At 37.0% G+C, this 16595-nt stretch overlaps 1 protein-coding gene across 1 annotated transcript in view; it reads right to left on the bottom strand.

Moving 5' to 3' along the window:
* Positions 1–16595, bottom strand: part of LOC149547989 (histone acetyltransferase HAC1-like) — a 274925-nt gene that overhangs the window by 100628 nt on the left and 157702 nt on the right. The window contains exons 10-11 of the mRNA XM_089792020.1: positions 5009–5315; positions 4732–4871 (exon numbers count right to left, since the gene is read on the bottom strand). Coding sequence (XP_089648146.1) covers positions 4732–4871; positions 5009–5315 — 447 coding nt within the window. The remainder of the gene's footprint in view (positions 1–4731; positions 4872–5008; positions 5316–16595) is intronic.

The following is a 16595-nucleotide window of genomic DNA, read 5'->3' as shown; positions in this document are numbered from 1 at the left end:
AAGGATGCAGATGCTGCAATAGATGTTACATCAAATATGCCACATGTCCTCTTCCTAGGGAATATGAATACAAGTCAAATGTTGCCGAAATCGGCCCGAAATTCATTTAAAGTCGTTGATCTAAGTTGATCGAATGGTGGTCGGCTTGATCCCCTATCTCGCGTGTCAATATGATATCCACCGTCCATGTCAAAATGATTATTGAATAGTCACTGGTATTACATGTACATCACGTGTCTTCTCTCCGGAGTGATTTGGGAAAACGAGTTGAGTGTTGCCCAAATCGGCTCGAAATACATCTTGAGTCGTTGATCCTTGCTCGTCCAACGGTAGTGGATGCATCCCCTTTATTTTATTAACACTTGCATCATCATATTAAATTATAATAATATTATTAATTATTATTATATTATAATAAAAACAAGATTCTATTAACACTTGTGCATTTGTGCAATGTGCATTGAATTTCAAACTAAACCATTTACATTAACAAAATATTTATCTTATTTTATGCTTTTGACAATACCTAAAATATAAGTAAGGACCTAATACAGTATAGTTAAATTATTCTAATTCATATAGCATACTTAGAGCTTTAATTAAAATTAAAGTTTTAATTAAAAAGTCATTACAATATGAATAGTTGAGCGTTCTTATATAGCATATTTATTAGTTACTAGAGACTAGAGATGACACATGTCTTTTTTCTAATTGCATTTATAAAAATGGTTGAGCGTGACCCACATTTGCCCAAAAAGAATCTTTGGTCATTGATCTAACTTAATCAAACAGTGCTACTATGAGCATAGTGATTTCACACTTGATCATGTTTGTCACGTGTCTTCTTTCTGGGGCCTTTGGAAAAGCTAGTCGGATATTGCTGAATTCAGCCCTAAAATCATCTAAAGTCGTCAATCTTTGTTCATCCAACGGTCATCGTGGCATGACCTTTATAATATTACTAACATAGTTCTTAAGTATATTAGAATATTTCTAATTTTAAAAATGAAATAGATTTTCAATGATACTTTAAATTTGATTGTAAAATAAGCCTATCCAATGGATAGTTAAATCTGATTGTAAAAGTAACTATCAATTATGTTCCACATATTATTCTGTACTGCTAGTGCTGAAACCCTATACTAAAGTAAGTGTCAAGTGATTTATTAATTAAATTGATTGTTAAATGTGAAACCTCAATAAGTTAATTTTAATTCAATGTTAAATGTTATATTTTGTTTCTTAGCAATTTAATAGAAAAATTGGAAAATGACAAAATATTGCATAAGCATAATAATGAAATACAATTATATATGGAACTCTAGAATTTTCATTGATATTCATTGTCATGTAGAGTCTAGAGACTCTAGAGGCATGTACAGTGATTGTAATTTGAATAAACAAAATAGAAAGTGAAACCAGACTTCAGGGGAAAACCCTAGTACTACTGTACTAGTCATTGTAGAAAGCACAAGACTGGACTAAGGTTGTGAATCCTTCTAGCCACGGGTTGTCCTGTGCTACTTCTTCTAGGTTATACCATTTTCGGAAAATATCCGTGCCCATTTCTTATGGTTCTTCAACTGCCCAGCAGTCAAGCCCAACAGAGATGGTTATAGGGCCACATTCTGGCTAGGTTCCAAAAGATTGTTCTGTGGCTTGAGAAAGCTCCTTTCCTACTGCTAAGTTTATTGAGTTTTTTTCATTCTAGCATGGAGAATAAATATTATGTGGATCAAAAACATGCAAAGCAAAACCTATTTTTTCATTAAAAGAATCCAATCAGATACATGCAAGCATGGTTGCTACTAGCATTAATAATTGCCAGTATTCATCTACCTGTGTGTAACTGCTAGATAAAGCATCCATTGTGTAAGAGTGGTTATGACATATGAATAGTTATAGCTTCAGAGAAACATAAGATCTTTGCTATTGATTTTATTACTTCAGTGCACATTAATCTTTTGTTTCAGAAAAGATTACATGGATGTTGTAGAAATGGTGACAAATCCATCAAGTGGTCAATTGCCGGAAGAGTGAGTACTTGCCATGTCAAACTACTGAATATTATACAGAGTTTAGAACTATTTGTAAATGAACTACTGTTATCATTTTAATACAACATTGCTCAAAAATTTCATATACTTTTAGTGCTCAGAAATTTAACATTCTCAGTTGTTTGTAAATATCTTAGTTACCCTGGTCTGCCCCTAGCCCCTTCGGACCATGACTAGGTACAAACTAGTACCAGGTCCTAGTCCAGTTCGCTTGCTAGTCCATCTAGGGTTCGAAAGGTCAAGGACCCAGTTTGAGCATGCTGGCTATTAGATCAAACCCAGGTGAACCATGCCCAAACATGTCAAACCAAGCACGAACTTTGATGAACTAGGACCCACGAACGTTATTTAAGTGACATTTTTCCACAAGTTTTATAGAGTTCTGACATCCTTAACACTAAAAGGTGGAAATGAAAGGCTTATGTTGGCTTCTAATTCTCATTTGTGGTGTGCAAGTAGGTTATTTTGTCTCGATAAAAATTTTTAATCCATTACTTGAACTTGAAACAATAATACTTGAACTTGCTATGATGATTTAAGTTTTGATGTTTTGAAACTTTGATGTTGAACTTGAAGTATATGATGGTATACTTGGAATTGCCATTATGATTTAATTTTAATGTTTTGAGTCTTTGACGTTAAGCTTGAAGTATATGATGGTATGATCACGATTCATGATGCTATGATTACAAGTTTTAAAGTTTATGGTGTTTTTGTTGTTTAAATCATATGATACTATGACATTCTAATTTTTAACTCATGCTTTAGGGCTTCATAAATATGTATGTATGTATGTATGTATGTATGTATGTATATTTATATACATATATATAATTTTTACAAGCTTTTGTACATACAAACACAAAACCCCTTTCCAAAATTTTGCCGTACCGGTAAACTAGTTCTTCAAACTCAAACCAGTAACTTAGGTAAATATTATATGTTCTTATTTGTAATAATTGTTAAAAAACGGATATTGAAACTACACATGTCATTTCATTGTGTTAGAATCAAGCATATAAGACTTATTTCAGGTGATTGGCTTTACAATGAGGCATCTACAAACTGTTTGGCAAAATGTGTATTGAGAATGATGCATCTTGTAGTGGAAATAGTGAGGGATATTACATGGAGGGAGTACATGATTTTAGTAACCCAGACGGGACCATTTATCAGTCCTGCATTATCAATTATTAATTTATATGTATTTTGACCATCCTCGATAATCGAGTGCAATCCAGAGCTATATTTAATTAATTCAAATGAGGTCACCATTATTTTATTTTTTAAATTATCAAGCACCCCAGTATTATAGCTTGTAGAAAAAAGAATGGAAGGTTTCAAAAGTTAAGATACTGAAAAGTTGAAAGAGGCTTTCAGTGCTGGAAATGTTCTAAAAATGAAATCTATCACTTTGGCAGGTTATAGGACTAATTAAATTAATAAAAAGATTTTAAAATAGAAGTTCCTGGGAAATTCTTGAAAACATTTGGTATGGTACAGTTTATGAGCTTATTCCATTTCTCTGACTAATAAATCCTTATGGCCAATGGCCTTCAAAGTGTTATGCAATGCTATAGAATGTTGCACTATTATATAACTTTGTGAGCTATATATGTGATATGCAACGCTTGCATTTTTATTCTGCTGATGTGAAAGCAAAAACAAGAAGAAAAAGGGCCACTAGAAAAGCATGCCAATGGGGTTATACAGGTTAATCACATAAAACACAGTACGAAATGTAATGCCAATTAAGAATTATGTATAATATTACTATGAAACTCATCAAGAATTAGTGACTAAAGTTGAGTAGCAGTTATGCAGTTACTATATTCACAAGCTTTTAAGAAAGTACACACATGTCTGACTCTTGATTCTCCCAAAGCAAAAAGATATCAATGCAGTGCCACAGGGACAGTCAGAAGTCTCACAACAACACATGGAATGTGGATTGAGTCGATTGACGACATGCAAATTCAGAAATTACAATATGAGAAATAAATGAAATGGATGATTTAGAGAAAGGGGTGAGTTGTACACATTTTCCATAAATTAGCTATAATTATGTAAACAATTACAGAACATTTTCCCTAAAATTATATTAAATGGCGGGCAATTACAACAGAAATGATAAACATTCTTGTCATAATATGGGTGAATGAACCATAATTTTGAGAAAGAAAATTCTATGCTGGACCCAAAACAAAAATTGACCCAATCCTATTCAGGCAATCAGGTACACACTGGAAAAATTCAATGCAATCGAAGTTTATTCTAAGAAATTAATACATCTCAGCTGCACAAATATATCCTAGAGACGAGAAAATTCTATCAAATGTGGACTGAGGGCAACTGCAAAACACATACAACTAACCAATTCCAACACTCCAAAATTCAATAATCACCATTTGGCTACACATCAGCACCAGAAAAAAATTCCCTCATTTTTCATGTAATAATCATGTATCATTTTTTAGATATTGACTCTTTCAAATAGTTTTTTGATGGTAATCACCCCAACTCGCTACAAATGAGAATGTAGAAGTGAAGTTTACCAGAAGATAACTATGACATTAAAAAAGACTATGGTAAATGCACATGCAACTTAATACACATCCTGGTCCATTTGAAATAGTCATCACTAAAAGTTGATAATTTTAATTCATGTTCTTACTTGTCACAGATCTGGAAATTAATGCACTGGTTGCAAACCCAGCGTTTTCCTGACAATATAAACAGGCGACAATGACTGCATGAATGATGCATATGAACCATGATGAAATCATCTTTCATTGCTAAGGCAGATTCATGTAGCTGTCACAAACACCAAGTTAGCAGTAAGTAGCAAAGTGAATTTAATGATTAAAATCCCAAAGTAGAAAATTTTGTGTGTATCAGAAGAAGAGACAGGCATCTAGAACACGCTATATGAAATTGAGAAGAAAGTTTACTTTTTGCATTAGCAGAGCATCCTTGAGGAAACCGTCTGGCAATCCAGCACCATGAGATATCAAATCAGTTGTGTTTCTTTTGGATTTTAATTTCTTTTGTTGCTTCCCAAAATTTTCGTCACCAACCTGAAGCTGCAAAATTGTATCCTCAATGGCACCAGGCCAGTAGTCTCCATCAAAATAAGGTAGGCGAGTGATTGTGACCCTGGCTTTGCACTCATTGTCAGATGTGAAAAAATAGTCGTAGAAATTTGTGACATCCAACACAATGTTCTCTTTAGTGGCCGTAGACAGCATTTTATGGTACCTACCACATAAAGTATTTGGTCAATCATTGAACATAACAATTTCTCGAGCAGAAATCAAACAAAGTTTACTTATGTCCTGAAGACGCATTACAAATATTGAATTATTTCATTTGCCAGCATATGCATTGCACTCAAGATTCAGACCAAATTACCTGTGATAATGTAGAAATACATCAAAGCAACCAGACAGTTTCCAAGATGAAAGACATGAATAGCATGTAGAATGTAGTATCACATAGACAACTAAAAAAATAGTTAATTAATTATCACATAGACAGGCTGGAAAGTTCTTAACGTTTCTATAAGAAATAGTTATCTTAGGGATAAAATTATTTACATATGCATTATGCTTGCAATATTTTTCAACAAATTTCTGGAATATAGTCGATTGAGATGAACTTCTACCCAAAAAATTAGTTAATGTTTAGATATATTTGCCAAAGAACAATTTGTGACTAGACGAACTAAGAAAGCAGATGCAAAGTGAATTTCTTTGACAATGACAAATATAAGAGTTGATGATTGAAAATGTTTTAATTCGTGGTCTGTAAAAAAGCTTATAACAAACACCCTTACATCCAAAACCCCAGAATGTTTTTAGCAAAAATAATATAGTAGCAAGTGGTCCAGACTCCAAATACCAAAGCTTCAAGAGTATATACGGTAAAATTAAATTTACTGATAGTGTCATGCTCATATAGAAATAGCACGTTCAACAGGGACAACAGACATTATAAATATAAGCTTTTTTTCTTTTTTTTGTCAAAAACTGATTGCTTAGTCGCACTCGGAAATGGGTTAGATACACTTTAGTGTATGCTTTTATGGTGGTTGTAATATGTCATTCATCGTGTTGATTGCCCAATGGATAAGGGCGATAAACTAAACTTTAGCATCATGATAGAGTCTCATGCATCATCCAATGACCAAGTGAAACATCAATTCAAGTTGGTCAAAGTTGCAGGAATTTAATTTAAGTCTCCTTCAAACATTATTATTCTTTGTATTTATTTTTTTCTGTATATTAAAGAACTACAGAAGTGTGCAAACTCTAGATATTATTAACTTTTGCATGAAATGTGAAGGTGATTAAGTTTATTCCATTCTATTTAGAATTAATATATGACAAAAATATGCAAATTTCAGCTATTATTAGCCTTTGGCAAGGACTTTATATTCAATCCTTATCAGAATACTAATTATACACCTGTTGAAACATATTTTATTTCTGATTCATAAGATAAGATAAGATAGTTTTATCAATGTCCAACAAAAGACCAACGGGAGGGTCCAGGGGACTACTGAAACAAAGCAGTAGCGCAGAAAATGTAAAGAGCTTAGGTCTTATACTGAAGAACTCCAATATGAATTTTTTGAAATTGTTGTAAAATTTTTTTTAATTTTTTGAAATATATGATTTGTTTGTTTTTCAGAATTTGAGAAAAATTAATTACAATGCATATAAAGTAAATTGCAATATTTTCAAGTTCCCTTTATTTACTCTATGGTCACATGCAAATATGTACAATGCGCACATATATTTCATTATATGTTGATTAGTAAAGAGTTGCTCAGAGTGTCAAATGTCATCTGAATGTCGTCTTCTCCACATCCTGCTCCCATACTCTTCTCTGATGATAACAGGATCTCAAATCAATCTTGGAGTAGTAGTACACCCCATGTATCTCATCTATCAATCAGCTCATCAATGCGTGGGATAAGATATTGGTTCTTAATTGTCCTCTTATTCAACATCCTTACTGTACCATCCTTTTTGTTCACCAAAAAAACCAATCACACAAAAGGGGACTTACTCAGCCTAATGTGACTCATAGCCAGCAGCTTCTAAATAGACTTCTCAATGTCATCTTTCACACGCTTAGGGTGTTGGTAAGGAATAACCATGACGGGCTTATTGCCCTCCTGTAATTCAATGATGTTCTATATGACTCTATTAGGTGGCTTCCCAGGTGGTAGATCACTAAACACTTTAGAGTGCTTAGTTCTAAACTGCTGAATATCAGGGTGATAAGTTGGTTTCCCTGTCCTATCAAGAGTAGGTAACATTGTACACTCCACTGCCCACTCAACTGCATCATGATGAATGAGGTGTTGATACGTCTAAATGAAATTAACTTCATATTGTTGTCTCTGATACTTTTAAGAATAGGAGTCCTGAACAATATGTAACTAGCTCATCCCAATAACCACATCAATACCTCTCATATCGACAACATAAAAATCTACCTTATAAGGTCCTCGATCTGTAAGTTGGATTCAATAATAAATATTAAAATGAGATACAAATAATTTTATATATATGTTGCCAGACTTTCAGTCCACCCCTGTAAGCTTTTAGCTTGGTGAGTTTTCATTGCATTTATGCTTGAGACCTTGTCTAGGTAGCCCCTAGGTGGCTCTCTTCTCATCAAACATCCTTGAGACTTGCCTTAAGTGTTTTTACCGGGTTTTCCTTGCTCCGCTCCCCACTACACCTCCATGCAAGATTCTCACTTTTTCTCTACATCAAGGTCTTAGGTGATCTAGGTTTGGGTGGGTTTCTGGGTGAGTGTCTTCCTGGTGAGAAGAGAGTCTATCTTGGTTCTGCAATGTGTGTTTTTATATTTAGCAAGATGTTTTTCTGGATTCTGTCCCCTGCTATTGGATTTTCATTTCTAACATACTTCATCAGGCAAGATTCTGAAGAATAAAACAATGATGAGATCTCCAGGCATATTTGAAGATTGATTTCATGATGAGAAGATCAGAATAACAAAGATCTAAAGCTATGGAACTCTCGGAGTAAAGATCCAAAGTCAGAATCTAATTCTGTGTAGAGAAATGGAGTTCCATCAATCTGGATGCTTCCCCTTTCGAAGCGAGCATCTTCAAGCTTATTTCCGAAGCAAAGATGAGAAATGAAGACGAAAAACAACCATATCAATAGAAATATTTCTAGTTTTTTATTTCTTCGGAAAACATATGTCCCGATAGTACTTTCTGTTTAAAAGGAAAATATGAAGCTTCTATCCCAAAAGATATAAAATATGAAGAAATGCTAAAACCGGATGCAAAGACATTCTTTGGATATGCCACAAAGTTGTTTCTGATGGATTAACTTATTAAGTGCAAGCTCGATACAAAGGAAATAGTCGTCCAAGTGCTCAAGACGGAAAGTTCATTTCACGGCTTCTCCAAGTCAAGAGATAAATAACAAAGAAAAGCCTTGTGCGGAAAAGAAAGCAATAAGGTATTCAAGGCACCAAAGGAGTACCCCTCACAATACGCTCCTAAATCAAAGGAAATCAAACGAAAAGGCAACCTTACTATGGTGGCCCCCTTCATTACGGTTAGGATAGTGGGGACACTTCCTCTATAAACTAGCTACAAGAACTTATTTCTCGTAAATCCTCAAATAAGGTTTATGACTTGTGAATGTTCAGACGATGAAACAGATGAGATGTATGAAATGATATTCTTTAAAGAACTACTATATCTCTTTAAACAAGTTGTTTTGTATTTAAAGAATATTAGTCTTCTCCTACTTCATAATGGTAGATGTTCAATTAGCTATGATTATATAGAAATTGCATTATTGTTTCCAAACTAATACTTTAAATGGATGCAGCAATTGGCTAGAAAGATCTCTTACAGGTATCTCATGCTTGAACTTGCAATTATTAATACATAATATTGTCCTTCAATAATAAACTGCTGCGTCCAACACAGAGTTTATCTACATCTGCAGCAATAACACTAATGACGCACCAGCTATCAGCAATACGTGATTGTAGAAATGACGATCTCTCTGATAGATTTCATTATTTTATAATCAAATGATGTCAGATGAGGAAATTATTTTCTTAGAGGAGATTTCAAATATGATAGTTCTACCCCACCTTCCATTTGAGTGTGTGTGACTGTCCTCTTATACCATGCTAGAGATAAGGGTGGCAACTCTTGGATAATGAAGAGACATATCTCTTCAAAAATATATATTGATTATCAATTTAACTAATCGCACCCTTCCCTTTGTCGTCAGTAGAAATTGTGTCAGCCGACGGAGTGATTGTCGTAGGTGTTTCTGTAGCCAACAGGGTGATTGTCGTCGGTGTTTCTGTATGCTATAGCCGATGGGTAAACAGTTTGTAGCGGACATAATGTTTGTGGCCGATGGACTCCTTCGGGAAGGTTTGGCGGATAGTATTTATATCCTGTCTGGGATCATTGTAATTCATCTTCTACTATCATTCATCTTATCAAGCATAATGTATGTTTGGCATATGCGAATATAATTCTGCTGTTCTGTTCCATTGTCTGTATGCGTTGATTTCTTTACCAGTACGGTAAACATTTGGCGCCATTGCCCTATGAACCTGGAAGGTGGGAGGAATGAAGATTAATGCCAAATCAGCTTAACAAGGATCGAAATGAGGTCAAGGGAAAAGATGGAATCGGTACTACGCAAGAAAATTTAATTCTGGCACAGCAAGCCGAATGCCGAAGGAGATTCCAGAAGATTGCCGACAGAAACCTGAGCACAGAAGAATTGTTGGAGGAAACTCGACAGCGGGTGGAATTGGTGTAACAAACAGTTTTTCCCAGGTCTAATTTAACATTTAACATAAGCGTAGAATTCAGTTATAACTTTGATTTCATAGGAAGGCAATTACATCATTCATGTTCATGTGAAGAAGATTTACCGTTAAAATCAGTTAAACAAAATTTCTTATCTAATTACTTGAAATACCATTAAATGAAATAGCTTCAGAAATTGAAATCACATACCTCGAAAAACTGAGACTGAAAAATCAACTAAGTATGCTTCTGCAACCACACGAGTTAGTCCACCAATACACTATAACAATTTCTCAAATCGACTGTTATCTCAAAATCATTTGATGAATACCACTAAATACCAATATAACTTAAATTAAGGCATCACATATCATCTTACTAATTAGGGCATCGATTACCATCGGTTTATTTAGGGCTTCTGATACTGCTTTACCACTTAGGGCTTTCGCGACCATAGATTCAATTTAGGACTTCCGAGACAATGGATTTTATCTAGGATTTCCGCGACAACGGATTCAATTTAGGGCTTCCGCAACCACAGATTCAACTAAGGTTTTTGATACCACGGATTCAATTAGGGCTTTGGATTTCTTTTCCTTACGATTGCTTATCTGTGACAATTTCTCAAGATTAGATAATTACTTATATTCAATATTCATTTATATGAAGCAAAATGATGATAACAATGAAATAACTCAATTTATTCTTACCTTCTCATAAACAAAAATGATAATACCTGTTTCCGATAAACAATTGATTTCATGGCTTATCTCTGTTTGATGCATATCTGACATCTTGAGAGAGGTGAAACATTGCCAGGGGCTTTACCACCCAACCGCGGACCTCAATATATATCCCCACACGATCTCTAACGAGAAAGGCCCTCCCTACTCGGAATTGACAGGGAACATCATTCCATCCACTGGGCATCATGATATATATAGCACGTCATACGACATGGTAGTAGGAGATCACCTTAACCGGAATATGCATGAGCTATTTCATTTATTATGGATACATGTATATTTTTGTTTGTTGCTGAACATCTTTATTGCATGGTTTCTTTACGGTTTACTCACATCTCTTCACCATTATCAGGCCATCTAGCCAGTAAATCCTTGGTGCCATCAAATATCTTTATTGTTATACCTTGTACCTATTTCATCTTATTTTGGCTCTTAACCGATGATCATAAAACTTGCTAAACTAAATGTAGGCATAAACTCAATCTTTGACATAGTCATTGTAGCCATCTGGTAACACTTCCAGATACACACCTCAAATAACACATAGAATGAACCAAGAAGAGCAAATAAGAGCATTATTCAACCATGAGGCAACCAAAAGAAAAAGAGAACTGACAACTACTACGAGCATCTTTCAAAACTCTAGAATAAGCGGCCAGTTCAACCATCGGCTCTTGCACAATGCCAAGTCAGCATATGCACGGAACAATACATTTATTATACAATACTGAGAATCAGTATCATAGACTCTTAGACTCACATGCAATATAACTCAAAACAAATTACAATCTCATCCGCAAATGGTTATTCTTCCTTTTATCAAAATACAACCATACAAATCATTATGCACGCTTATATCAAAAATTAAATCATACACGCTGATCGATTTCAACAAAAAACACAATCTCAATATAATCTTCATTCACATATGTACTCTAGAAAACAATACTTGATACCTAACACAACCTCATTGAATTATTCATAGAACCGAAAGTGCGAAAGTCACAAACTGATAGTAATAGTTCTCCTTTGTATTTTCTAGAACACGATACAAAAACAAGGAGTCTTGCCAAAGAAAGAAAACTTTCTTTTCAAATATTTGTTGTCTGTTCATCAAACCAATCATAATTTAGAAGCCATTACAAGTCAAAACCATTGCCTATGAACTGTTCAGATTGTTGAAGGTAACCACAAAATGAATTGGCAACATGAACCGGTGTGATTAATATAGGAACTGATGGCTAAAAGAAAAACAAGCAGTTGAGTCACAAGAAAATGCTTCCAAGACACAAAGGATAACGGAAATAAACATCCGTACATTTAGGAGAGATGAGCCAAATTGTCTTCAAGTATTGCTACAGCTCGAACACACAACTGGAACTCAAACAACATCACATCATATGAAAACCATAAACGGAAAGAATAATGAAGAGAGGAAAACGTACGCCATATCACTATTCCCTGATGTTATTTCATCTCGCCCACGCCCTCTTTTCAACTCGTGACATTGATTGAAAGCAATAATAGGAGATTAGAAGGGTCACGAAAATACAAAGAGGAAAAGGTTATCCCCGAAACAATCATCGAAACTCTTATGTAAAGGTCGGCTTGGCTATTCGACTACCTCCAGTTACAAGATCTATTCGAATTCCCAAGAAGTTTTTATGAGTTTAAAAATAAATAAATAAATTCTAATAAACATGCCAACATTAATCCGTTAAAAGCAAGAACATAAGTTGGAAGATTAAAAATTCGAAGATTATAATAATACAATTATTATAATTCGATCATTATAATGTACAACTATTAAATTATTAAATAATAATGGAGCCAAATCATTTGATTATATTTAAATGAACATTTATAAACAATTATTAAAAATGCTATGACAAAAGATAAATTAAAACCCTTTAAGATACGTTTTATATTTTAATTCAATTATTTTATTTAAATTATTTATTTAAATAACTCGTGCAATTCCACAAGTGTATCCTGTTTCAAATCGCTAGGTCCTTTATCTGTTTGCCAGTGATGGTGATGCCCTGCCTAATTCTTTTCTGACAATGTTTCCACTCCTTCGACATGCTCCCTGCAAGGAATTTCTCTGTAATTAAATTATAAATTATAAATAATCAAATCTACCTTTCATCTTAATTCCACGAATTCGCGATTAATGATCAACTAACATGTCATCTTCACTTGAAATCATAATGACTAAATATCAAATTAACTATCAACTGACCTCATGTGAACCTCAACGGCTATATTTCAAACTAGGTCAAAATTTGGGATGTAACAATTGGTGGAAGAAGCACAAGAGGAGTTTTTGAATTTGCGTTCGCCGAGGGAAGAGCATCCAGACAGAAAAGCATCGACTCGCACAGCTCGAAGTGCCGACAGAGCAAGAGCGTGGAGTGAACTCTTCGTCCGGGATATACTTCCGCAGGGGACAACTTCAGAACACCCTTCTTCACCAAGGTTTGCAGCTGTTGAGTCTGACGGTGTGGGAAAACAGTCTGCCGGTGTGGGAGTGTAGTCTGCCGGTGTGGGAGACCAGTCCGTCGGTGTGGGAGTCCAGACCGCCGGTGTGGGAGTGCAATCCGTCGGTGTAGGAGTGCAGACCGTCGGTGTGGGAGTGCAGTCAGCCGGTGTGGGAGACCAGTCCGCCGATGTGGGAGTGCAAACCGCCGGTGTGGGAGTGAAGAGCGCCAGTGTTGCAGGACCGAGCAACGCCTGTTTACAAAAACCAATTGTGATGGCGAGACCAAAAGAGAAACTGCCGAAGTTCAATGGCGATGGTATGGCCGATCCCATTCGACATTGCAAAACATGTGAAACGATCTGGAAGGCAAATGGGATAACTGATGAAGACGACTGGATGAGGCAATTTTCGGCCACCCTACGAGGTGTAGCAATTGATTGGTTCACTGATACAGATCCAAGAAAGCTAAACAGTTCGGATAACATTAAAAAGGAGTTTCTGGCAGAATTTAAACTGTTACGGGATGATAATGAAATTGCAGCAAAGATCTTCAATACTAAGAAGGGGAAGAACGAAACCGTCCGCGTTTACGCCAGGAAATTGAAAGACTTGATAAACAAAATGGAAAGTAAGCCGGCGGACGGACTTCAGAAAAGATGGTTCGTGGAAGGTCTACGCTCGAAGTTGCGGAGGAAAATGAAAATTGTGCACCGTCGTCATACACGGAAGCTTATAACAGAGCATTGGACCTCGAAAGTGAGCAAAAAACAAAGAAGAAGAAGAACACTAGCTCATCTAATTCTGATGACGACAAGCCTACCGCAGAAGACAGCAACAACGATGAAGGCAGTAGCAAGAAGGTCCGTGCTTTACAAAAGGACATGATCCGCATGACGAAGGAGTTTAAAAACATGCAAAAGGAGCCAAAAGGCAGTGAGCTGTGGTGCACGGAGTGTAAGACCAACGGTCATATTAAAGGATCATGTCCAAAGAACCAATTTTGTGACATTTGTCAGATCATGGGCCATTCAACAAAAGAGTGCCCCTTTAACATGAAGACAAGAGGATCTCCACAGGTGCTTCTTACACAGGAGACTTCCCCGTCGGACAGTAGCGGAAATACGAATAGTGCAGGTGCCACATCTGGAGGTTACAAGAATAATAACAGAGGGCAAAATAATAACAATGCGAACAATAACAATAATAATCAGAGCCGAAGTCGAACCCAGTATGATGCAAACGGATGGCCGATCGTTCAATGCCAAGCATGTAATTTGTGGTGTCATTTTGTACAGCGGCAAACACACCCAAATTATTATGCAGATGGTGCGGACCCGGCGACCATGAAGATGCCAAGTGCCCAAAGTCTAGAGTAAACCTAATCACCGTCGGCACGGATGAAGAGGAGGTTCTGACAATTATGCGGAGGCAAGCAAAACTGTCGGCGGAGGAAAAAAGAAAATTGGGTGAAGCGCAGGCGGAAATTGGAAAGGCATCATCGACAGGGACATCTCAATTGAAAGACATCACCAGCACCTTAGCAAGGAACTTCGCAGAACAAAACATTGTACGACAGATCTTACAAACGGAGATACCGGTCAAGATAAGTGACCTCCCTCTCACAATGCCCCAGTTACAGACGGCCATTCTGAATCATACACCATTTTCGAAAGCAACGGAGGACACAGGAAGGGACAGTAGGGAAGTGATGACAACAAACCCAATGCTGCTGGCACTCACATCCGGACAACATCCGGCGGTCGTCAAGATGGGAATTTTGGGAAACGTTCTGACAAACACAATTGTCGACCGAGGGTCCGGCGTCAATGTGTTGCTGGAGGATACTTGGAAGAAGTTTGGACAGCCTACGCTGTGGCCACCTACATTCTAGTTGCTCACGGCGGACCAGCATGGGATCAAACCGTTAGGAACCTTGAGGGCACAACCGGTAACCATTGGTACGCAACCATTTTTATTGGATTTTGTGGTCATTCCATTGAAAAGAAAAAGATATGATGCTATTCTCGGACGGACTTGGTTGGTGCAAGCAAAACTAAAACATGATTGGAAATGAAATACCCTATCAATGGAGCACGAAGGCAAAAGATTCATAATTGACCTGCACACACAAATGGTAGGTGAGGAGGCAGCATCGTCAGACTCAGAAGGTGAAGGCGACAGTGACGACGAAAGAAATGACGATGAAGGAAAGAGGAGAATGAAACCGAACGACAAAAGAGTATTAACACTAGAAGGAGGATCAAATGATAACGACCTAGACTCGGTGAATGACCTTTACCACTGGCAAATAGAAGACTACGAATTGTTTCCGAGTAGTAATATGTTAAGAGTCGACGAAGGTGAGAAAAAAGAGGAAAATGAGTGTCTAAAGGAATACAGAGCAGCAGAAGAAGGAAAGGCGGTTACGCCTGAAGCTGAGGGAAAGAACATACAGTCCAAACCTAGAAAAAAGAAAGATCCCACCTTTTAGTACACGGTGAACGGACCGCACAGGAAGGAAAGAAGGCATTGCACCATAAAATTACTTGAAGGGTACCGACAGCAAGGAAATAAGCTAGATGCGCGACGACTGCAGGCACAGTGGGCGACGGAGGTAACACAGAACAGGCATAAGGCGTGGCATGACAAACTCAACAGGTTTCAGCCGGGGCAGTTGGTACTCAAGTACGACGATCAGAATGAAAGAAAACAGGAAAGGTTTAAGGCAAGATGGGTTGGACCATATCAGATCCGGGAGGTCGGCAACAATCGAGTGGTAATGTTGGGGACGTTGGACAAGCAAGAGGTACCTCACGCAATCAATGGATCCTACCGTGCCAGGAAGATGCCGCCGCCGTCACAGAATGATTAGATGATTCCCTTGTCGTCGTTGCAGAATGGCGACGCCTGGAGGCAAAATTGAGGTGCTCTCCTTTTATTTTATTTTATTTTTCTCCAAAAAAAAATAATAATAATAAAAAATGGAAAAAAAAAAAAAATCTACGGGAGGTGCTCCGCAGGCACCTGTCCATGGGAGGTGCTCCACGGGCATCTGTCCGCGGGCACCTATCTGCGAGGGGTGCTCTGCGGGCACCTATCCGCAGGAGGTGTTCCACGGGGTTGTCAAGCCGCGAATTCTACATCTTCCGCGGGTTTCTCTTCATTGCATTTGGTGGAGGACCTGTTCCCGTGGCGTTATCTGGAGGACGCGGATTTCAATCTAATTGCCGCGGGTGAAAAACAATATACCGCCGTTATTATTCCATGCCATCTTCGCTGCAAGAAAACTTCACATGGGGGAACATTCGCGGATTGTTGGATGAAAGTTTTTGTTCCAGTTCAGGAAGGGGTTGTTTGTATGTCAGGAGATCTGAAGCTCAAGTTTCAGCGAAAGATTATTGGAGTTTTGTTTCTCATTTGCAAAGGAGAGATTATTCGAGTTGTGTAGAAAATGGGTGTGAGGGGTTTTCTTA

Source organism: Cupressus sempervirens, chromosome 7, assembly GCF_028749045.1.
Source record: "Cupressus sempervirens isolate cs-2001-9-10 chromosome 7, ASM2874904v1, whole genome shotgun sequence".
In the NCBI taxonomy this organism is placed as follows: domain Eukaryota; kingdom Viridiplantae; phylum Streptophyta; class Pinopsida; order Cupressales; family Cupressaceae; genus Cupressus; species Cupressus sempervirens.
Note: the sequence above shows the minus strand (reverse complement) of the source record. Positions and strands in the feature narration are given on the sequence as shown.